The sequence below is a fragment of the Oryzias latipes genome, chromosome 24, assembly GCF_053564925.1.
Source record: "Oryzias latipes strain Hd-rR chromosome 24, Olatipes_Hd-rR_3.1".
Classification (NCBI taxonomy): Eukaryota; Metazoa; Chordata; class Actinopteri; order Beloniformes; family Adrianichthyidae; genus Oryzias; species Oryzias latipes.
Window position 1 is genome coordinate 18,046,562 of NC_136260.1, and position 24,727 is coordinate 18,071,288.

The 24,727-nt window shown below is 37.4% G+C and overlaps 1 protein-coding gene across 4 annotated transcripts; it reads left to right on the plus strand.

Annotated features, from left to right (window-relative positions):
- The first annotated feature begins 428 nt into the window (after positions 1-428).
- lin28b (lin-28 homolog B (C. elegans)) lies at positions 429-24,140 on the plus strand. 4 transcript variants are annotated; one of them, XM_078942756.1, is made up of 6 exons: positions 429-616; positions 743-888; positions 1,051-1,200; positions 7,085-7,281; positions 16,962-17,149; positions 18,932-24,140. In XM_078942756.1, exons 3-6 carry the CDS (start codon positions 1,170-1,172, stop codon positions 19,245-19,247), a joined length of 732 nt encoding a protein of 243 aa, XP_078798882.1. In that variant the 5' UTR covers positions 429-616; positions 743-888; positions 1,051-1,169; the 3' UTR covers positions 19,248-24,140. The 4 variants fall into 4 exon arrangements, with proteins under 4 accessions (XP_078798882.1, XP_078798881.1, XP_011489891.1 ...); XM_078942755.1 differs by lacking the exon at positions 429-616 and having other exon boundaries at positions 626-888; XM_011491589.4 differs by lacking the exon at positions 429-616 and having other exon boundaries at positions 640-888; positions 1,022-1,200.
- Positions 24,141-24,727: the final 587 nt, after the last annotated feature.

Below are 24,727 nucleotides of genomic sequence, written 5' to 3' on the forward strand. Positions count from 1 at the left end.
CAAAAGAAATTGCCTGCTTCTACATAGACACTTTGAAGGAACTATTTTACCTGGCGGAAGACTAATGATCAACTTGAGCTATTTAATCATATTTTTAAAACTTTTCGTTGTCTCTTCCTCATTTTCATGCTTTCACTGTTCAATGCCTTATTCTAATTTTCCAGAAAAGGGAGTGGGGGTAAATCATTTTACCATTCAGCCCCTCCACCTCTCTGTGGGTCACCCTGGGGCCCCTCCTCCTCATTGAAAAGTAGCACTGTCCTAACCGATTGATGGCGTGACTTCCACCCCCCTATCTGCGCTCCGATCAGGTCTTGATAACTGATCTGGAAGCTGCTGCTCTGTGGGGAAGGCTGGCAGAGGGAGGCTGGAGCAGATGTCAGATCAGTGGGGTAAAGTTTGGGGGCATTTATGGGCATCTTACAATATTTCAAAGATGTGTGATTAAAACCTTTTATGTTTGAGCGGGATTTTGATTTGTGGAGTGAAGCGCACATGTTTGCCCCGCAATTAAAAGGCAGAGCTGCGTCATACAGGCTTGTTGGATTCTGCTTGTGGACATGCTATGGGTGGGGGATGTGAAGTATGGATCTCTATCAACAAGGGAGCAGTAGAGGTGGGGAACACTTCAAGCATGTTGGGGGATGCCAGAGATTCCGCATGGTCTAAAGCTCTTTCATTCACTCCAGACGCGTTGCTTGTTTTATTTTTTAATGATATTCCTGCATTTTCCCTATTGCAGTCGCAGTAGTTGAACTTCCAGAGCGTCATCTTAGTCGGTTCGAATCCTAAAGCGCAATGCCTCCGAGCTTGAAGCCTTTTTGTGAGAAGTTGGGAATAGCAGAAATATGCGCTTCATCCAAACCACTTCTGGAGATGACTTTTCAGGTCTGTGGCACGGCCTCGCACCAATCTGTTGGTAGCACGTTTGAACCAAATCTGCCTGGCTCCGGCGCCGCTGCAGCTTGTGTTACAGAGTCACTATAAAATATTCATCCACGGAAAATCTATGATTCCACAGGCGGTCATTTGCCATCATGTGCCACGCAGGTTTCGGTCAGTGAGTCCAAACATGTAATCCAAACTGAAGTCCAGCAGGACCGCTGATCCGTTTTACTTCAGGGACACTTTAAGGGAGGAAACCTTTACTTTTATTCATTCAAACCAAGATGTCCATTTCAACTCCTGCCTCTGATACAGGTGAGTTTCCAAATGTTTTAAACTCTTACCTTCCCCCCTTTTCTGGTAAGAAACTGTGCGTAATGACGCACATCCTCAGCCTTTGTTGACCTGAAATGACCGATGCTTGATGGCGATATGCTGAATTTTCTTTAAATCAAACACAGCAGGTGATGCTGCGTTAAAGATAAGAGCACAGAGTTTAAACGAAGCCGAACATGTGCGGGAACATCCATGAAGGACTAAAAGGGAAATTCTTTAGAGAGTTTTGCAAATGAGAAACATCGGGGAGAAAAAAAGAAGACAACGTTAATTCGGAGAAAAGTGTCGGATTTAAGTGATTTTTAAAGATCTACCAATCCTTGCGAAGCTCCTCTTTAAAGCTACCTTTATGATCGTTAATCGTGACAATTAATAATAATTTAGAAATAAATATATAAATAAACCCCGAGTAAAATACTACTTTAAAGAAATTTAAGAACCTAAAAGTGGTAAAAAATAAAAAGAAAATGATTTTTATTTAAATGAAAAGACCAACCATTTTTTAAAAAGTGATGTATTTCTTTAGATGTTTTTTTTTTCTTTTTCAAGGCGTTTCTCCTTCACTCCACCCCCTAGCGTGACGTCATAGTTCATTGATTTATTTGCGGGTTGTTCACGCCGCGCGCGCCCAAACACACTTTCGAAGTAAAATGCAAGATAAAATAAATCAAATCTAAAAACAAAAAACTGGTAACCGTTTGCTTACTTGTCTAAAGATTTTCTGACTTTTTTCATCTCTCTTTTAATTCCTTCCCCCAGACGAAACTAAACAGACACTCACCTGTTGGTCATGTAGAACTGAAGAAAAAAAAAGAAGGAAAGAAAGCCGATTATTTAAATTTCAGTAAAAAAAATACCAACATAAAAAACGTCGGAACATTTAAATAAAATGCAGAAATAAACATGCCAACAACAAAAAAGTCTCATCTGAGTTCTAAAATGCTTTAGCAGTGATATTTTAAAGACCTTATGAACCTTACATTTAAAGACTAAAGCTTTTTTCGTTGATTCTAAATATTTTCTAACGAAAATTGTGTTTGAAACACAAACAAAACCAAATCTATCTCAATAAAATAACAGTTTTTTTCTTCTTTAGGAAAAAAAACTAGTTTACAAGCAATCTCTTTAAAATCAACACATTGTGGTTGCACATGTGGTCCCACTTATGACTAAAATAATTAGGAGAACGACTTCATTTTGTTTTCAAAACACTTTTTATGCCAAAAAAAACCTGTGAGCTGCTAAAAATACCTCAAAGAGCAGATGATCTGCTTGGCCAGAACTGTTTACTCTTCTCTGTAAAGGGCATAAAAACGAGAAGGATTGGTAGCTGGAATGCATGAAGTAAACGACAAAAAACAACCCCCCCCCCCCTCCAAAAAAAAAAAAAAAAAAAAACTGAAGCAAAAAGGAGAAAAGAGACACGGACTCAATGAACCCTTTGAACTGCATTGACAGCAGCAGTAGAGTAAAGGCAAATTTCCTCTGGGAGCCCACACGGTGAGCAGTGGGGGTTGGGTGGGGGTCAGATGGGGTGATGGAGTCCGAGGTCTGCTCCTAAAGTTGGGATTCCAGCAGCTCGGGAACCTGGATCTGTTCATCTGGAGCTGCAAAAAGCAGATTTCTGCGTGGAGATCAAACTGGCTGCAGTGATTCTTGTGGTCAGAATCAGCAATGGAATCAGATCCAAACCTTGAAATAAAGACCCATCAATCCTGTTATTCAATCATTCATAATAAAAGCTAATTAACTTCAATTACAAAACAAAAACTTTATCTTAAAAAAATCACACTTTTGATGCTAAAATAGAAATTCACATCAAGTGTAAGAAAATTGTCTATTTTCTAATTAATGAAGGATCCAAAAACTTCAAAAAATATATAAAAATAAATAAAACATGGCACCCTTTCCAACTTTCAAATGTTATTTTATCATCCACAATAGATGTAAATTAACACAACAAAACAAGTCGGAACTTATGCAAATCCTCATCGAAGTTTATTGAAAACTTGTACAAATTTAACCATACTCATTTTTAACTTATCAGTGATTTGTTTCCTAGAACTTTATTGGATGCTGCATGAAAGCTTTAAACAAGACTTTTTAATAAAGTATAATCAAACTGAGTTTTAGTGAAAGACATTAGCATTTTAGGAAACATGGTGGAGGCTCATAACTTAAAAAACAAAACAAAAAAAACTTCATACTTAGATATATATTCCAGTTCTTGTGGTTAAAATAGTCAACTAAAATGAACAATATAAATTACCAAAAGAAAAAAAATCAACATTGAAAAAATTGACTTGTGGACTTTATTATTTTTTAAATGATGAATATTTAGAATTGGATCATTGTTTACGTAGCAAAAGTTCTGCCTGAACATTTTTGAAAATCAATCCCTCAGGTTGCTTCTTTTGGCCTATCAAACAGGAAAGGGATAAAACATGACGATTGTTCAAAAGTACTTAAATCATTTTAAAATAAATGCAGTGACGTTAGAGATGTCAGAATACTACGCTGTATCGCTCAATCACTGTTTTCAAAGATTTGATGGATTTATCAAGTATATGCACACAAACAGCTGTTACAATCAAGTGAACTCGGATGAGAAACACCTTCATGATTCTCTAAGAAAGAATCAGTATTAAAAAAGAAAAAAAATAGATTTAGAGTTATGAAACAAAGATGAGCCAAGGTAGACAGTTTGCGTGTAACATCTGAATAAAAAAATGTTTTGATTTGTTTTCCGTTTCCTCTTTAGACTCAATTAAGTCATAAGTGAAGGGGAAAAAATTTGGCAATTACACACTGTTGCATAAATCCAGTCATCTATTCTAATTAGCTATTGCAAATAAGTAAATCCATGATTTTTCTTTTTACCCGAAAAAATTCACATATTGGCAAAATTACTTCTTCCTTAGGATAACAGAAGCCTTTGTTCATCTTTTTTCAAAAAACAAGAATTACAAATTAGAAATTGATAGATTTTCTGAAGTTAGTGGCAAAGACATAAATAAATCAGCTTTAGTACTAGTACATTAGAATGAGAATGTTAAGGAAAAGAAAGAGGAGAATGCTTTAATGAGAGCATCAAATTACATTGTCTGACTTGTTGGTTTCTCTCATAAAAAGATTTAATTTAGTAACTTTTTGATGAAAAATTGGGGGAATCGTATTTTATTTTCATACATGAAGGACTTTGTTTTGGTCCACGATGCATGTAGGTTTTGTAAAAGTATCTTTTGGAACAAAAATACTAAAAGCTATATATCCAAATGGTTTCATATCATTTTGGTGCATGCACCGGTGAGCTGCACGACTGACTTGTTCTAATCAGAAAGCTCCTGTCAGGATATGAGTGAGTGGATAACATCTGACACTGGCATCCAATCCTGTGACCCAAACCCTAATTCTGGGGCGACGGCGGAGGCCTCCACCAAAAGCATCTTCAAAAACAGGCCTTTTCGCGGGGGCTGGGGGCGGATTGGGGGTAGGGGCAAAGTCTGTGAATTCCGGAGGGTGGGCTCTCCTGGGCTGGTGGGTGGAGATACAGGCTTGTTGTTTCATTCCTACAATGTGTTTTCCCTTTTTTCTCCCCTTACAACCGGGAATAACCCCCTTGAAGAAACGTTCCACCAGCTTGAGGTGTGAGATAAAAGTGGGAGTTTCTCAAGCAGCAGATTATTTTTCAGGCTTGTTGTCGAGTGGCCTTGAGAAGCCTCGGCTATTTTTCCCTGCATGATTGAGGACGCTGAACAAGCGCGAACACTTTTAGGTGGAATTTGTGCAAACCTAATGCAGGAAAAAAGTTAATAATTATGTGAAGTTTATGCAACAATGACTATAGGAATTACATAATCTTTCACTTTGTCTAAAATACTTTCCGTCCTCTTCTAGCGCTTATTTTATTTATCATATTTTCTTCTTTTATGATGCACATGAAGAAAATAAGTGCATCTATATTGTATTTTGGGGACATATTGACAGAAATCCCCAGATTGAGTGCCTCAAAGCAAAAAATTAGATGTCCGGATGATAAAGGAGGCACAACTGACAGTTTTCAGGTTTGTTTTCCTGGGTTTCCACTCACATTCCAAAGCTGTGAGTTCAGTTCTCCTCTGGTTCCTAGGGATGCTGGGAGGTCACTGGTTGTATGTGAGGAACGTGTGTTTCAAGAAAAATGCTTGTGCTTTGTGTTACACTCCTTATGGGTGCTAGTTTTAGCTTCAGGTGATGTTTTCCTATCATGGCTGCTTGTTGTGCATTTTAGATGCTCATTTGGGGGTTTGAAACAGACTCAGGGAATGTGTAAAAATGAGAAACAAAGAAGAAAAATTACAGATAAAAATATAAAGAAATAATATAGCTATTTTTGGAACATTTGGAGAAGTTTTTCAAATGCATAAAAAAAGTTTTTTTTGTGGCATTTAATTAGATTAGTAAACAATCTGAAAAGAAAACAGAAAAAGATCATTTGTGAGTACCCTTTTTGGTCAAGGATAGAAACTTCATTTGGGGAATTATGCATGCAGAAAAAATATTTTTGCATCACTTTTGTGCAAATTTGTTGACGAATACGTGAAAATGTGTTGTTCCAAGTCAACAAGGGTTCCATTTTTCCAACCAGAACGCTCAAGACTGGAAGATTTCTCTCAAATCTGCTTGAGAATCGCGGAACTGCTGCGCTTTGGGGTGTTTTTTTTATAACCATTCTAATGTCTTGATTCATTAGATCCATGTTTTTCCTGTTTCACTTTATTAACCCACATGACTCGTTAAAGCGTAATTTAATCCCATCTAATCATCAAATCTAATCTTAGCGCGTAATGGCTTCATGCGGCCATGGCAGCGGCAGATGCAAACTCCCATCGTGGTGATTATATTTCTTCATGATCTGTGGCGGATGTTGGTGCGAGTTCGGTTCTCCTTTTTTCTTCTTTCGCGGGAGCAGAAATTAGCAGCAAGAAAGAAAAGCATGTAATTGACTGAGTCACGTGTTCCCACTACGAGAACGGGCACAGCCAGGACGAGAGCGAATGGGAGCGAAGGAGGAGGGGAGGGGGGCACAGAGGTGGTGTGAGTGAGGAAGGGTGTTGAAGGAAAGAGAGAAAGACATGACAAAAATACCAAAAGGCAGAAAGCACGCCGTACCGTACCATGCGAGCGAATTTGGTGACCGATAGGATCGAGGATGTCGGATTGATGGTGCCAGCCGCAGCCCGCTTTCGCAGAGAACGCCTCTCTATTGCAACTTGGGCGCAGAGGGTCCGCGGGGAAACATGGCCGAAGGTTATTCTGAAATTATGTTTTTTTATGTTTTCCTCCGAATTCGAAGTGAAAAGAAGGAATGTGCTGCTTGGTTGTTGTTTTTTTGTGTTATAATTGGGAGAAAAAAGCCCGAACCGCCCCTCGCCGAGCACCGTTTCAAACCATGTTTGGCTGCGTAAAGATACGCGCATTGTTCCGAGTACGCGAGCTGCTGAGGGCTGTAGGAAAGCCCGGGGGAACCATGTGTACACCTGCCCGTACAGCCGGTAACTCTGACTGTAGATGCGGCAGGAAAACTCCACAAGTTCGGCACCCACGCACAACTTGACCCCCCCCCCCCCCCCCCCCCCGCCTCCCAATCTGTCACGGAGATCCAACTTTTCTTTTTGTTTTGTTTTGTTTTATTGTGGGGACGTCGCTCGCTGCGCACCACGCGTCCCGGATTGTTTTTACGTAGAGTCGAAAATACGAATTTTCCACCGTCCGTGAACTTCGCTCTGAGGGTGGAGGGGATTCCCCCCACGCGTCCCGGAGAGGTCGTGCAGAACCCAGTGATCAGGGAGGCTCGGTTGGTCTAACGCGCTTCTTCTTCCAGGAGGGCCGGCGAAAGGTGGAGGAGTCAGAGAGGAGCCCGCTAAAGCTGCCGAGCAGGAGGACAGGACTCGACCTCAGGTCCTGTCCGGGTCCGGGTTCTGCAAGTGGTTCAACGTCCGGATGGGTTTTGGATTTATCTCAATGACCAACAGTGAGGGGAGCCCAGTGGAGCCTCCTCTGGATGTGTTCGTCCACCAAGTAAGTTCAAACACAAAAGCAGCACACATCCTTGTGTGTGTGTGTGTGTGTGTGTGTGTAGTTCTCAGAACTGGGCCCATCCATGCCTTCAAGGGCCCTCAGTTCCGACCAAAGCAGCAGTAAGGGGTGACTTTTGTATCATCTGGATGTTTTGTGTTGCTCAACAAGTTGCTGTGTAATCTGAGGTTGTCCAATGCTTAGAAAAAGAAAAAGTGTTTCCTCTTTGGACCATCAGCTCTCCCCTCCCCTCCCCTCCCCTGCCTCCCTCTGCACTGCTGGGGGACTGGAAGCAGTGCTGTGTGACTGCCTGCAGCAGAGCCTGACATCCAACCAGCTAACAGATTCAAACGTTTCCCCTTTCTGGCTTTTTAGAAGCTTCTGTTTGTTTTTCTATGTAGAGTTTATTTATCAGAGGCCTCTATTTCTACTTATTCCATAGCAAACAATAAGCAGCAAGATCTTCTCCTCCAGCTCCTCTTCTTCTCACATAATGTTTGATTCCATGAAGTGGCTGTGACAAAAACAGGGAGCAGCATTTCTTCTCACCGTTTTCTGTTTTGCAGACTCAGGGGAGATGTACTGAACACGAGGGGTCATGTTGGTTTTAAGAACAGAGGGAATCACTGATTATTAACTTGGATATTGGAATTATATAGATTGTAATTGACTCAAATATTTGGAATTTTGCATTTTAAAGTTGTATAAGAAAAATTGAAGAAACAAATTGCTGCATAAGTTCTTTAACTAGTTCTATGACTTCATGTTCTGTATGATTTCTTGTTTACTATACAATTACCGGTATGAATCCCATTGAGATGCATGTTGTTGTAATATTGGGCTATATAAATAAAATTGATTTGAATTTAAGGTAACTGATTAAATGCAGTATTTTTGAGTATTTAATGAATTTAATGTCAAAAACACAGAAAATAAATACTTATGTGCATGTATAATTTGAATACTTTTAGGATTAAATCTTTTTTTTCTCTCTCAGCCAAATTCATTATAAATAAAAATAAATTCCTTAAATCTCAAAAGTACTTATTCCATTAACCCTATTAGGGTTTTATTATCATCATAATCAATGCAACATTTTTATTAACCAAGAAAGAAACTGTTGATATGTACATTTTATCTGTTAATATTGTGTTTCAAGCAAAAAAAGAAAAAAAAAATCTCAAAGGAACTAACAGAAGCTGAAAGGATGCAAAGACTTTGAAATATTTAATCAACTTAATACCTGCAGGTGTGGTCAGTGATAACATCATCACTTAGATTTATAATAACCTTTATTATCTTTTTAAAAATTCATTTAATGAGACTATCTTCTTAGAATTCAGTTTTTTTTGTAGGATTTAGAGCAGAAAAGCAATACAGAAGAGCATTAGGGACAGGTAAAATAAATGCAAGCAAGTTGCAAACTGCACATGTATTTCATTTATTCACTATCAAGCAGCCTTTTTTCAGCTTTATATTTCCAAATATGATTTATTTGATCTTTTTTTGTTAAGTCTACTGCAAAAGTTGGGGTAATATATAGATAAAAAGTACCTTTTTTATTTTTAGAGGCTTAAAACGCTTATGAGTTTTTGTCAACATTTGTTTGTGCATGTCAACAGATACAGTTGTAGCTGCATCATTGTGCTGCTATGTTGTGATTCATTCGACTAAACGCACCGCATCCAAGTAACAGCGTCCCTGCTTGCCAGGGATGCTGTGGAGGTGGCTTAGGCCAAGGAGCTGAGCTGCAAAACACTCAAACTGTGCAGATTTATTTATTTTGAAGGGGATGCAGGAAAAAAAATGCAGCAATTTGTTGTAACTTTCGATCTCAAAATCCAAAAACATTCAAAATATAAAAAGTTTTTACCTCAAAGCCAAGTTTGACTTTTAGTCTAAAAGATTCAATTAGGCAATAAACAAATAAAAACAAATAACTGTATTTAAATAAAACGGCAACATTTTAAAGTAGATCCATTACAAATACACACATTGAGGATGTGATTTAATTAATTCAATATCCATTGATTTTTCTTTCAGATTTTTTCTCAAAAGCCAATTCAGTTTAACAATTTGAAACTTTTCACAGAACTAGTTATTTATTCTAAATTAATTATAGTAATTAAATGTTGCCTGCCTACACTAATAAGGTTTTTTATGCCTTGCATGGTGGCGAACAAACAGACCCACTTTAATAAAATGATGTTTGTTGTGTTTTAATGTGATTTTCTGATGATGGAGGACTTGGAGGGAGAAAATTAAGTTTAAGAAGAAATGACACAGAGAAATGCTTACTAAACTGAATTTTTTTAAAGAAAATTGTGTAGTTGGTTTTTTCAAAAACAATGTAATATTTTAGTTATTGACTATTGAAACTATTTGGAAATACTTTGAGTGTCTAAAATAATTGAAAGACTATAATTAATTACTGAGAGATAATTTTTTAATGCATGGTGACACATGCACTGCATTTTTCTACGTGGCACACTTTGCTGCTTCACATTTATATTAAAAAATGCAGTTTGCTATTCATAGGCAAAAACACCAGTATTTAACAAATCACCTGTTTGCAATGGTGCAGTTACATCCCAGTGTTGTGTTTACATGGATACAGCTGTCCTAGTTAACAAAGGGAAGAGGACACGCATTTAGAAGCAAATCATCGTACTCAATGCAAAACAGCTCATTTCTTTTGCATGGATTCACATACACCCTCATTAAGGCAGCCACTCATTTTCTTTGGCTGCTCCTCCTTCTCTGCCTCTTCTGCCTGCAGCCCCAAAGCTATTTAGATAGTATTTCCAGGTGCAGTGGGAGATGTTCGCATTTTGAAAAATTGAATTAAAATCTGTCAGTTAGGTTCCAACCCGGCGGGAGCATCTGCGATTTTGATAATAAAAAAGAATTTCTGGATGTAGATTCAGAGGCTGGATGGACAGAAAAGTCTTCAATGTGTGTTTATGGAGCAAGGTTTGCTCTCAGGAGGAGAAGGAAGGATCTATACCTTAAATAAATGAGGAAAAAAAAGGGGTAAGAACGAAGGAGAGGGGAATATGGGAAAGGAGGGTAGAGAGGAGGAGTTTCCTCGAGAGAGAGAGAGGGGGGGGGGGGGGGGGGGATGTGGGAAAATACATGTGGGTGAGGGGTGGTCGGAGGAGGGAGGGCGCTAGCGGTGGTCGAGGAGGAGAAAGAAACATAAGTGAGAGGTCGGAAAAGGCGAGTGAATGGAGGAGGTGTGTGAGGGTCTCCACCCGACCACGAGTTCTCTTCCTTGGAGGCCTCAACGTCAGAACCCCCTACTGATGACCTCCTCTGAGGACGGACGGGAGAGTAACTCAGCATCTTGATGCTTCTAGAATCAACTGCTTCTCTACCTGGAGGGAGAGTTTTTAGTGTTGGGGACATCTGGGTGGCATTTTTTGTTTTTTTTGTTTTACCAATAACGTATTGCCCTTTTAGTGTGTCTGTATCAACTCGTTGTAAGATATTCCGAGTGTGTGCGTTCACGTTCAAGAGAGTGTATGTTTTGTGTTGTGAGGTTAAAGTGGGCCCCTAGTGAGATTAACCTCTGGTCCGTGTCACCGTTTGGCATGCAAGCCCCACCCAACGCTGCCTTCCAGATAGCCAGTATCCAGCTTTGTGTCTCCTGCTGCCACGCAGACACACACACACACACACACACACACACACACACACACACCAGCACCGACCCTCTCCTCTGTATGTCCAAGAGGGGGTGGGGGGAGGAAAAAAAGCAAACGAAGAAGAAGAAAGACTAGTCATGTGACTGCCTTTTGAGGAGCTGGCCACATACAGCGGAGATGATAATTGGTAATTGGAATGGAGGCATAGCAGAAAGCAGGGCAGGGCTACAAACAAACCGCAGTTCATTTAAAACACAAAGAGAGCAGCTGCCGTGGTCATGTGAGGAAAAAGGTAATAGTGGATGTTTAAACCTCTGTCCAATGATCAAATAAAAAAAATGGCTTTAATTGAAGTTGTTCAATCGATGAAATAACTAGTTTCATGTTTAGTTTTTTAAATCTTACTATTTGACACAAAATTTCTACATCTTCCTATTGTTTGGGTCTTTGGAAGACAACAAAAATCATTTTTTATTTTTTAAAAACAGTTAGATAATTAAAAAAATAGCTTTTAAGGAAGCAATTAAGAATCCAGAAAACATAATTAACTGATACGCAGGTTTACAGGAAATTCTAAGCGTCTAAATGTGCAACCATTTTCTCATTTAAGAAAGCATTTTGCTCTAAAACAATGTTCATTGTTGTTTATGAACCACAAAAAAAGGCTATCATACTTATCAACTTGTGGAAGATTAAACAAAAAATAAAGTACTAAATAAAATGAGAAAAAGTCGGGGAAAAAAATCAATCATGTAAATTGGCCTGAAAGATATTTGCGCGTCAAAATTATGTTTTTAGATCTAAGAATTTTCTTATAATTGCATTTTTAAAGGATACAAATCAAGGAATAAGTCGTGAGTCGCGCGTCTGTTTTGAATGATGGCTGAGGTTGTGGGTTTTATCACCAGTCACCTCTGTGAGGTTCATTTCCCCTCCCATGCTGATAAACGTAGCAAGATGATCTAGTGCTTCCTTTTCTAGATCAAATATTTGCCCCAGTCAGAACCAGGGGGTGTTGGAAGTTGTTAATTTGAGGCAGGGGGAAACATGGAGGCCTTTAAGTGTTTGATGGGGGCTGGGCTAGGTTCAAGGGTCAGGGCTGCTAATGACAAGCGTGTTGAGGACAGCTCGGGTGCCATGAGAGCGCCGCTTTAATGGTTTTCCATCTCATGCATGCATTTCTCATGGTTTTCTCGTCCTGAGTTAGGTTTTGAGCCGCATCCGTCTTTTCAGATCTCGCTCGGCTTTGTCCATTTAGCATTTCCTGTTTATAAAAAGCTCCTTAATGGCCCCAGAGAACACAGTGACCGCAGTCGCTGTTGCTCTCACCTCAACAAAGGTGAGATGGGTGGAAAATTGGCTGCGCTGCACCTCATGGGCCGCCTCTGATTTAAAGCCTGCCATAATTAGCCATTCAATAGCTGGTGGTCGCCACTTAGAGTGGAGGATGGTGGGTCTCCATCCCCTCACATTACAGTTTCCTGTATTGATTGCTGGGCCTGGTGATGACGAAGGCCGCCTGATGAAAAGGAGCGCTATTTCTATCCAGGATGTCAGTCCATATTGATTCCCGACTCCTTCCTACACACACACCAAGTCACACACATGTAGAAATGTAGAGATATGTTCCTGAAGAGACAATCAGACCTTTTCGAGGGGGTGCTGGTATCGGTTTCTCAAATTTTTTTTTTTTTTTGACTGCAGAAGCAGCTTGGAGCCCAGTAAGCCATAGGCTGGAGTGTTCACACCGCAGAGCCCAGGAGCTGACCCATAAGATTCCTGGTCCGATTTTTATCCTCTTAACCCCAAGTCAAGGGAATGGAACATGTCTACTATTCGTTGCCTTACCTATCTGAATATTACTACATATTAATACATATACTACATATTTCCACCTTCGGTTTGTCTCCTGTGTTCTGCATTTTTCCTGTATTTCTCCTACACACTGCTAAAACAGGGCAAGAGTCAAAATTTGGAAAAATCTTTTTTAAATAATGGTCTGATAAAGAATTTTTTTAAATCTAGTCATTAAAATATATTTTTTTCCATGATATGATTATTTACTATAGAAAATAAAACAATTTGACTTAAAACAAGGACCTTTTTGGTTTTCTTAAGATTCCATTGCTGCAGTGAAGCTGTGCCCTTTCCTGGCCTTTTTTGCGTAAACCGAAACGGGTCAGAACACCCGCCAAGTCACTTGAGAGGAGGAGACTCTGGTTACAGGTTCAGATCCTTTTACTAGATTTCTGTCTCATTTTTGCTCCTTCACAAAGTCACACGGACACTGAAAAACACCAAATCTCACCAAGTATTTTTGTCTTGCATATTTACATATTTCCTCTATCAATTCCATCTGTAATGCTGCAACATTGAAATATTCCCATTGTGAGAAAAATAAGGGCTTTAAACGATATCTCAAATAAAACAAGTTTTATTTTCATTTGACATTCTGCTGCTGAAGTTTTATCTGCGAATGTACATTGAGTTATTTCAAATACTTGATTGATTAAGGAAAACTTGACCTAAAACATACCGGTAAATGTATTTAACAACAGCAGGACTGAACATGATCATTTTAAAGACATTTTTTCTTAAAGGAAAAAATAAATTGGATGTTTGTAGTGCTTAAGATAGAATATATTTTGGAGGAAAGTGTATAAATATATATTTCCAATTGCTGAAGCAATCAAATATAAATTAAATCTTCACAGTTAATTTCAATATTTAATTTTGTCCAAAAAAAAGCAGAACATAGCATCTTATTTCAAGACATATTACCAAGACAAATTCTAATTCTATTGGTGGGTTTTTTATTCATAACAAGGAAAAATACATCTTGTATTCTAAACTTGAGTAACTTGAGATGGACATTTTTTCAAGCGATTTTTGTTAGTTGTCGCCACGTTTTTCTTTAAGATCAAATGTTGCCTTGCATTACTGCATAACAAAAGGGGTTGTGTGTCTTTTTTTAAGTGATGCATTGTGGGTATTTAGGCATTTAAAACCGTTAAAATGCCTAAATGGGGGATGGGGGGGGCTGCTGACTCAAGCCACTCAACTTTAACCCGGAGAGACTAGATGCTTGTGAACAGAAGACATGAGAGGGAAAGGAAATCCTCTTGCACCGCGGTCATCATCAATATTCAAAATGCATTGTGTTTTGTGGGGGATGGGAAGAATATTTTGTTTGCTTTCCACTCATTTCTGCTGTATGATTGCCTTCAGGCCATATTTGATGGTTTAATGATGGTTAAAAAAATAAAATCAATTGGCATTTTAATTCAATTGACCCAGACTCAGAGCGCTGCAAATAATGTCAGACATCGGGTTCTGCTTCTTGCACGTCCGATCAACTTAATGATTGAGTCTCAGGATGTGTTGTTCCTGCAGCACAGAGCTTTCAAAGGATCTTTCCTGGCTGCCACAAACTCGGCTTTTGACTCACCTCATCATCCCTCCTGTTTAATTCCCACTCTTGTATCTGGGGTGCAAAAATCATTTATCTTGCTCATTTTCTCTCCCAGATTTTCTTCCATTCCTTTAAGCCAAATCCAATACCCGAATGTCCGAAATGGATGATTTCCTCCACCAGCGATTGACGGCTCACGAAGCGGTCTTATCGGCTCTGAAACTGCAGGGAGAGAAGGCAAGAAACAAGGGGAAGTGCAGACATGCGCAAAAAAATAACAGCTCAAATATTGTTTGACAAAAGAAACAAAAAAAAAAGAGGAAACATTCTTGAAATAAATTCAAATATTCATCTTATTTGAGATACTTTTGATTTAAGTTCTTCTACATTAAATCAATGAAATGCTTTTAGCAGTTCGGCTGGCGTTGAAAACATTTTTAAATGTATACATTAGCTGAAATAAAAAAAAGAAAGTATAACCTTAAAAAATGAAATTAATTCTCAATAGTTTTTCAATTCATGCCCAAATGTTTTGCTCTTTTAAAGATTTTTGGAGTTTATGAGTGAATGGACAGAAAATCCAGCATTTGCAGTAAAAAAAAAAAAGTGAAATTATTTTTAATTTAAAATGTTAACAAAAAAGAGTAAAAATGATCTGGTTAAAAGGGTGCTGAAAAAGTAAAGGTAAATTAAATAAAAATGTTACTTTGAAAACAGCTTTTGTAATATTTTTTCTTCTATATAACCTTTACCTTATCTATTACTTACTTTTTTTATTATGCAGTCAGATTAAAATGTAAAATAAATTGGATATCAAACCATTCTAGTGTAATTTTACCTATCTCCTTATTGCAGTTTTTCTTAAAAGATAAATGTAGGCCAAATGTAAGAAGTTTTAAAAAAGAGATAAACATTCAAATATCATTTATTATTATTATTTTATTGTTTGATTTTTACAATTTTCTTTTTATTTTCATCTTAAATGTCTGATTTTCTTTTTACAGTGTTCCTAGATAGCCTTCAGAGTTCAGTGAGTTGAAAGACTATTCTTAGTTTGTAATTAATCCTCTTCATCACTTCTGTATTCAGTCCTTTTTCTCCTACATTCATTTGTGTCCACCAAGCTCCTATAGGGTCTCTATACCTTCTAACTGCGATTGATTCAAGGAGCAAGAATCTGCTGCTGAGCATTTTTTTTTCTTTTTCCACGTTTTCACATCTGATTTGTTCAGATCATTGTTCCTCCGTCTCCTACACATATGTCTCCGCAGGAGGTGGTGCTTTTTCCGATTGCCGGGGCGTTATTTAAAGATTTTGATGTAAAGGAGGTTGTAGGCTTGCTCTGCACATTTCACGCTTGTGTGGGTGTGTTTACCTACGCCGAGATCCGAAGGGCTCGCTGCGATTCACGAAGGTCAAGGATGCAGTGCCTGCCGGCCATCCATTCTGCTGCATCAAGAAGACATAAATCACTGTCCTGCGGTTATGTAGCATCTCAAATTCCGATCATGGAACTAAAATGTTCGATTTGTGTGTGTATGCCTCGACTACCATAATCATAATGATCGGCGTGAAGCTTTTTGCTTGTTTTTGGTTCTTGTTTGAGGCCGATGCACTCTTAGAAACTCAGAAAAATCCGAAACAATCTCTTCCTATTACACAATTCCATGTTTTCCATATAAAATTAATAATATTTATTTCTAATTATTTATTCGATTGTGAGACGCCTTTTTGAAAACGATCCCTCGAAAGGGTCCAGAGGCAGAGGTTGTGAATCAATGACGATGCAAAGAAAAGAAAAAGGAGAGACTGGCCGTAGCACTTAAGTGTTTCTGCCCTACAGAGGGAGTAGGAAGTGGTGTTTCTGCAGAAGTAGATAAAGAGGCAATACCAAGGACACGCTGCGCGATAAATCGTGCTGTGCACAAACACGACAGTTTGTGGAAACCACATCCAGTCAATCAATCTAGCGCTTTCATAGTATGCCCTCGTCTTCCCCTGTTCATTATAAATGATGTCACTTATGTGTTTTTTTTTCATTTAATTAGAGCTAACATAGAGTGTTATTTGGGCGAAGGGGCTGCTGTTAGTTCATAGATCACTGATATGTCTTGACTGCTTAATATTTTACGTCCTAAATTTACTCCAGAGGTTAGTGTCGTCAACAACGCGGATGCTTCAGCTTCTACAAAGTGAATAAAAGACATTCAGCTGCAGCTTTTTTTACACTGAACTCCAGGCTGTTTCTGCTCAAGGCAGGGGGTTATTGTTCCTCACTTTTATAAAGATGATGATCAGGCGACCAGTACTGCAGTCTTTTTATGATGGTGCCACAAAGAAAAGGAGAAAAAAGACATAAAAAGCCGTAGTTGGATGGGAAAAGGTAAAATGCATCTACAAACCATGGCTTATCAAACCTGCTTAAGCCTAGAATTTCTAATTAATATTTTTGTTTTGTAAGTTTTGTATTTACTGTGAAGTATTCTGATTTTTTTTATTTTTTGGAAAATTATTGTTCATTTTTAAAGTTAAATCGAAGACTTTTTTTCTCGCACATCATGAAAAATTGGGCCATAAATACAAAACTTATACTTGTTTTGTTTTTCTAAATATCTTTCCAACAGAGTAAACTGGTGATGGAGGGTTTCCGGAGCTTGAAAGAGGGTGAGCAGGTGGAGTTCACCTATAAGAAGTCTTCTAAGGGCCTGGAGTCGCTGCGGGTGACGGGGCCCGGCGGAGGACCCTGTGTGGGCAGCGAAAGGAGACCAAAAGGGAAAGTCCCACTCCAGAAACGTAAACCAAAGGGAGACCGGTGAGAATCCTAAACAGTTTTCCTCAAATAAAACGGTGAAATTACTCATTAATAGTGGGTGCCAAGACTTGGTTCTCAAAATTCAGAGCTGCTTTGCAGAAAAGGAAGATATTAACCTACTCAATCATGGCTGTTGCCATGGTTATTGTGCATCCTAATACGAATAGGGCACTTCGCCTGCTATACCAATCAACTTGCTGCATTTACATTAAAGACGGCGTTAGCACAAGTGCGAGCTGGACCAATGAGCTTGTCAGATGTTAAGTTCTCTGTGGAATATTTGAAGGCTCGAATCTTCCAGAAGCAGCCATATGGAGCTGCCAGGAAACACCTGGCGGTCAAAGCAAAGAAGGTGTTTGTGCATCTCAGCTGAAAGAGAAGGGCTTCATTAAACGTGTAACCATCGCCGCCAGGTAGAGTTGATTAGATGCTGCTGGAAAGAAACGGCATAATTTTAGAAGGGATTTGCATTAAAGAATCCAGCAACTTTTTTTTGCTTCATTAGTACATGTTTGTATAAAGCAGCACTGTTGGAGTTTTTTTTTAATGATCCGTCAGCAAATCTTTTTTCTAGAAAAAAGGGGGAAAACAAAGCATATGTGCCGAGGCTCCTGGATGCTTCAACACAACTGAATAATTCAGTTTATTTGAGATGATGATCCAGTAAAAGGTCAAGTGTCTAACTTCTAACGTGGTTTTAGTATCAGAGATGGCCTTGACGTCATCTGTCTTTGTGAGCGGGCTCAGAGGCTTCAGTTTCACTTCAGTCAGCTATCCTCCAGTGACCCCTGCTGGTGGGTCTGTGCTATTACACTCTAAGGAACATTAATTCATTTAAAATCACTCTAGAAAAAGGAATACCAGCCTTAAGAAGTGGCCGAATTCTTTTATTTTTTATATTAAGTACATTTTATTTTATATTTAATAATCTGTAGTCTTTTCAAAATCTTTCAGAATAGTTCAATTAACAAAGAAAGTTATCTGGTTTTCGAACATTTAAAAACACATGATGTATTTGGACAAGCAATAAAAAAAAATCATGTCCAAGAAACAAATCAAACAACGTTAGCTAATATTTATGAAAATACAAGTCTTTTATTAAATGTGGAAGCTGTTATTTTACATTTCCTTTTCTATCTTTTTTTTTATGATTTAACATTTTAATACATCTCTTTATATTATATATTAGAAATATTTTGCAGACAGTGTTTTAGAAATATATATTTATAAAATAATCAGAAAATTGATGAGTGACTGTATTCTGCAAATAAACCTGTAAAATAAAAGAAGAATATGACCAGAAGTGTTTTATAGGTTTTATAAGATAATAAGAAACCATGCCATATCTTATTGTTATTATAGCAATGCAGCTATTTTTCTTATATATTAAATACCTTTAAGAGTGAATTAATCTATGTTTATTACACTGTTTTCAAAAGAAGTGTCAATGTCAGGGGATTTTTCACTCTTTCAGGCACTTATTTAATACAAATGTATACTTTTTAAATAGCAAATTCAGATAAAATCAGATTAATAACGTAGAAAATTAGTTTCATAACAGCTTATTTCTGTAAAAAATTTAAATGAAAATATTCTTTAAAAAAGGATTGTCTTTTATTATAAAACAGATCAAATAGATGTTGTTTAAAGAGCCCAGATGTTTTTATTAATTTGACAGAAATTAAATGCTGTTGTTTTTGATTCTGAGGCTAAACTTTGGTCTGGCGTCTCCTCACATGGTCTCCATTTTATTAAATGAATTCTGTCTCTGGGCTTTTGCAGCTGTTACAACTGTGGAGGTCTGGATCACCATGCCAAGGAGTGTGGGCTGCCCCCCCAGCCAAAGAAATGCCACTACTGCCAGAGCATCACGCACATGATGGCTCAGTGTCCACACAAGCCGCTGGCCCCCTCCGCCCTAGGCCCTCAGGACCCACATGCGTCTACCTCGGCTTCCAGCCCAGGGCCCAGGCCCTACCTCAGCCTCCCAGAGGAGGAGGAGCGCTCTGGCTCGTCTCCCCAGGAGGGTTGCTCCTTTTCCCTCGAGGAGCCCCACATACACCGCGGCTCCCGAACGCAGAGGAGGAAGAAATCATGAATATAGTCCACAGAGGTGACTCAATCCATACCTTACTTCTGACCCACTCAATCAAGGTTACCTGAAGACCCCCAAATCTACCTCACCTGTGAAGAAAATGGGAGGTCTTTACTTCTTCTCTTTGATTTTGTTGTTTTACTAACCAGCGCAGCTATGGCAACGATCAGCGGGATTCAGACATGTGTGAATGTGTGCGACTAACTCGCAGTCATCAAGTGCAGCTATGGCAACCGTCGCTGGAATGGTGACTGCAGGACATATCTGATTCCTGTTTCAAATTTTGCAGTTCGAGGATGGAACAATATAGTGTGAGGCCAGCGTTGATGACTGTTTTTTTTTCTTCCTTTTCTCCTCGTTCCCCATTGAATCATGGTGAAAGCTTTTTTCTCTAATGATGTTGCAGATTTAAAGCCACAAGTATAAATCCATAGGTGCAATCGTTCTGAAAAATCACGATTACATCTTTTAGATGCACATTGAAGCTCATTTTAACAAGGATTAGAGGAGCTTGAGACCCTCCAAATGATAATCCATACCCATCGGACTGTTAGCCTAGCTTCTAAAGAGCTTTGGGGACACTTAATGAATTCCAAAGGGATCTTTTTAAAAAAAAAAAAAAGCCAGTGAGCTGCATGAGAAAGATCTGTTATTTTGAAACACTCAATAATACTTCTTACATGGAAAAATTGGACAAACTGATTGTCAAAGAGCACAATTAAAATGAAAATATAATAAAGGAACTAGGAATAAGAGTTAAAGCAAGTAATCCCTCATTTTTTATCATAGATAAGACACATCTCATAAAAGATGACAAATAATCCATCTAGATCATAGTTAATTAATAATAGTACTTAATATATATATGTAAAGTTGCAAAATATAAAATAAAATTTATGCCCTCTAAGTAATATATCTATGAATAGAAATAGGACTTAAGTGCATAGCCTTGTTCATGTGCATGGGACGTCCTATTATGTAAAAACTTCTTCTATTTAAAGTTTTTATCCAAGACAAATCCTTTTTTTTTCTTCCCAGATATTCAATTCTTCTTATTCATTAAAAAAACCCTAAACAGTATAAACAGCACCATAGCTGCTTTTCTTACATAATACCTCCGGCTTTTCCTCTGTGTTTCCTCTCCACATGTGTTTTAGACTAAACCATACGTCTCCTCTTCTATCTGTGCCTAGAGTTTGACAGTCAGCAGCAGCCGGCTTTCGCTCTGCCCGCTTTAGACTCACTGGAAAAATGAGAAGGATAAAAAAAAATGAACGGAGAGGGGAGAAATAATAAAGATTGAGTGCGTTGGTTTGATATAACTTGAATCCCAAGCATGGCTTTAGTGGCACTTATTTGTGACCTAACACCTTTTTCTCTGACCATACTGAATGTGAAAAAAGCTTATTTGAAGTAGACTCCTCTGGAAATTGAGCTGCTTATGAGAAGTTATGAGAAATCATAATCAGATCTTTTTTTTCTTCTTAAACTTCAGTAGACAAGCAACTTTTTTGATATATGGGTGTGTCGAAAAGTTTGTCTTGCAGACGATAACTTGCTGAAGTGCTTGCTATCCTTGCTCTTTCAGAATAAGAGGCACTTATTGCTGAAAGTACAAAAATTGTCTTCTTTTTTTTTAACAGTCTTTCGATTGTGTGCCTGCGTAAAAAAATCAAATCTCAACAATGCAACAATGCAGCATGACAGAAAAAATAAGTGAATGACCAAACCACAGAGGGAGCACAACCCTTGCTCAAATCTCTATGGAAACATCTTTTTTGTATAATGTATTTTTTACATTTTTACACACAATTCCTCTCAGGATGATAAAATGTTCTCAGGGAATTAACCCCCAAAAAGTGTATATTATTCTTTTGGGAATCATCCACTGACTCACTTAGCACACTCTGTTCAGCGATGGTATGCATGTAACCGTGTTCATGTACTGACACTAGCAACTACCTCTTGAGTTATACATAGTCATGCATTTCTGTTTGTGTATTTTTTCTTTTTTTTCATGGATGAGCTGTGTTTTGAACTGCAGGTCTGCATTACATGTTGTGCGAGATGTTCCCCAGTGTTGCCACAGACTTCCTGGTTTTCCTCACCAGATCTAAGGAGTGTCTTTTTTCTGCTAAACTGTTTTTTTTTTTTTTTTTTTTGGTTTACAGCAAAGCCTACCTCATGTGCCCACTTCTTCCTCCATAAAACTTTGTGCACCTCCCCACTGGTTCACAGAACCCCACTGGTTCTCATGCAGCTGCTTCTTGGTGTCACACAGCAGTTCAGGCTAACCAGCAGCATGCAACTTGTTACTCCATCATTTTTGACACTCATCTATCATTGCTGTTTTATTCAGGCTAATCAGTAGTTAGCCTGAAAAGTAACAATGTGTTAAGGTGGACATTTTTTGCCCTTTCATTGTCACACGTGTTTCTAATTGTTGGTTAGGTTTTAACTACATTTATAACCACTCGATTGTCTAAATCGAAGAGGAAAAGTGCATCTCTGTGTTTATTTTATTTTATTTTTTCACCTTTTACCAAATAGATGCGGTCTTCTTTCTAGACTTTTCTGGATCTTTTTACAGCTTAAGATAATCACAAGTTGTGTGACTCTTGGATAACAAGCCTTCTCAGTGCACACAAACTTATGTAGTGTAGAAAGTCATAGTTATTAGCACCTATCATGAAAAACAAGAATGTTTTGTACAGTTGATTAAATAATTTGTGTAATTCTTAAAAACATGTTTATACAGAATAGTATTTACATAGTACTTAAAACAGAAGAGGTTAAAGAATAACTTGCATTTGATCACAGTATTACAGTTCTAAGTGGACTGAGAGGATTCCACTACAAACTATTGAGTTAAAAACGGACATAGATTTTTTTTTTCAGCGTATAAATTGCTTTACTTTTTTATTAATGACTGATTTTATGGACTTCAGGGTTTAACACTACAAAACAATTGAATACAAACCCTAACATTGTATCAGAAAGTATCACAGGAAGTTAGAACAAATATTTGCATTTGCATTAATATCCTTATCCACATCTCTTACTAATCAAAGTGTGAACAAAATCCCCATGCGAACGAAAAAAAAAAAGTCAAAGTAGTCTTGCAGGCACCAATCAGCCCATTCAAAAAGAAAAACTTTATTAGCTGCTGTTTACAAATCATAAAATGTGAAAACTTTCCTTTCTAATAGATTCAGAGCAGAAATCTCACCTACAGAGATTACAATCAAAAGGTGCCCCCTTTAATGTGGCATATTACATTATAGAGAAAATTCTTATGTATGAGGAATGTCATATATAATTCAGTTTTTTTAATTTGAGCATTTATTAGATACAATAATAAACAAAATAATGATTCATTTAACTTTATTACCAATTTTTCTGTTTCTTTGGCAGTTTTTATCAAAAGACTTTTAATGCAAGTTACAGTTTTGCTCAGTTTTGAACACTAGTTATGTGAAAACTCGTAACAAAGCAGGATTAGCTTTGAAGTTTAATGAGAAATTAATTGATATGAATTTGTTTGGGTTTATGTGTAACTTGAGGTGAACAATGACTTTGTGATTCCGAACAGATTAGGGAAATGAACAAGGACAGCTCATTTAATTTAGGTTCAAATTAAAAATACAGGACAAATAGGTTCCCAGCTTTTTTAATTAAATTAAGTGTTTTGTAGAAGTTTGTGGTTAATGCAACTGCAAGTCTAAAGCAAGTAAACTAATAAGGGTCCCTCTTTACAGACAACCGTTACGCTACGCTTTTTGATCGATTGATTTGATTGATACATAAAAGATAATCAAATATTTTTGATGATTTTTATTTCCCCTAAATACCCTAACAGGAAATAAATATTTAAAAAAACAAAATAAAACAAATGAGAACCTTCCTTATCAATTTATTTTCAAGGGGACAGTCTAAAGGAAATGCTTTCTGAATTGCAATAAATTTTCCTGCAGTTTCATTTAAAGGCTGCTGTTTATTCCTTAAGAAATGACCTGTATTTACCTCAGCTGTATGGCAATATTCTCATGTATTGTGGAAATCCCAATTTGACCAAATAAGGCCTTCTTCTGCTTTTGACAAATTGACAAAATAAGTTGGGAGGGACAAATCCAAAAACCAGGAAGTTTTCTTTTCAATTCTGCCTGGGTTTTATGATAATCCAAGTGTTATAAAAACAATCAGAATGTAAAATAAGTGAAGAAAAAGTCTTAAGAATGCATGCGTTTTTCCAACAAAAAACGAAAGCTATATATTTGGACATCTGAATCAGACAGAGAAGGAAAGCTGAAATGCCTTTGGAGACAGACAGAATGTACTATGCCACGTTCCTGGTTAGGGAAACCTCAGCAGTCAGACTCACTGTTTTCTCCTGTGGTTGATCAGAGGATGACTGCAGACAGACTGGAGCTCACATACCTCAAACTGCTGCTTTTGACTGCAGCTCTGTGCTTTGCCTTGACTGTAAAAACAATGTAATCTAGGGGACAAAGATTTGTTGTGTTTATTCTTTTTCTTTAAGTGAAGAACATTCTTGGGACCTACATATTTCCGACTAAAAGGAGATACTGTACTTTGTTAGCCTCACATTTTCCATGTTTGCTTTGTCGATTTTATTGTGGCCTTAGAGGGTTTTCTGTGATTTTTTTTGTTTGTTTTTTGTTTGTTTTTTTGCGAGTTTGTATAGAGCCAAGCACTGATCGCTTTTAAATGGAGAAATGTTCTTTTATGTTCATATCACTTATTAATTTAGCCTCAGTATATGTGTCCTGCTTTTTGTATTATTTCTGTGAACTTTGGATTTTTAAATGTCTTAAACTTGATTGGAAAATGAAACTATTATATTGGCATTAAATGATGTATGATTACTAAAAGAAATGGATTATTGTGTCGCATTTAAAAGGCTGTAAATACAAGAATTTGTTTTAAGTACTTGGAAAAAATTCACAAGATCTGGTATAAATTCAATGTAATTAAAACATCACTACTAAAAGAAGTGTATTCATGTATCTGAAAGTTGATGAAATTGAATGACCAATTAAAAATATTTAAAATTTAAATTAGATTATTTTGTAATGCTAAAGCATAAGTAAAAATCAATAGACTGCAAAATTATTAATCCTTACATAGTTAAATACAAAAAACTGGAACATAAAAATGACTTAAAACTTAATCATTGTATTTTAAATAACATTTCTTTAGTTGTCTACTCATACATAAACTTTAGAATAATGTTTATTAAAACAATTTTCACAGTTGTTTTGCACAAGATTTTAAGGAAAAACATTTCATGACTTAATTTAGGCATTTTTTATATCAAATCAAATCCCCATTTATAGACTTTTCATACCTTTTAACACAAAGGGCAGTACACTAGACTAAATATAAAAAAAGCAAATGCATTCATGAAATGGAGACAAACAGTTTGACTATTACTTTTTATAATTAAAAAAAATGATCATAAA

What these genes read in the sequence shown, in the direction of transcription:
- lin28b (XM_078942756.1), top strand. Translation starts at nt 1,170, where the DNA reads ATGTCCATTTCAACTCCTGCCTCTGATACAG. An exon ending in AACTCCTGCCTCTGATACAG is followed by an intron (nt 1,201 to 7,084) that starts GTGAGTTTCCAA and finishes TTCTTCTTCCAG; the next exon opens with GAGGGCCGGCGAAAGGTGGA. An exon ending in TGGATGTGTTCGTCCACCAA is followed by an intron (nt 7,282 to 16,961) that starts GTAAGTTCAAAC and finishes TCTTTCCAACAG; the next exon opens with AGTAAACTGGTGATGGAGGG.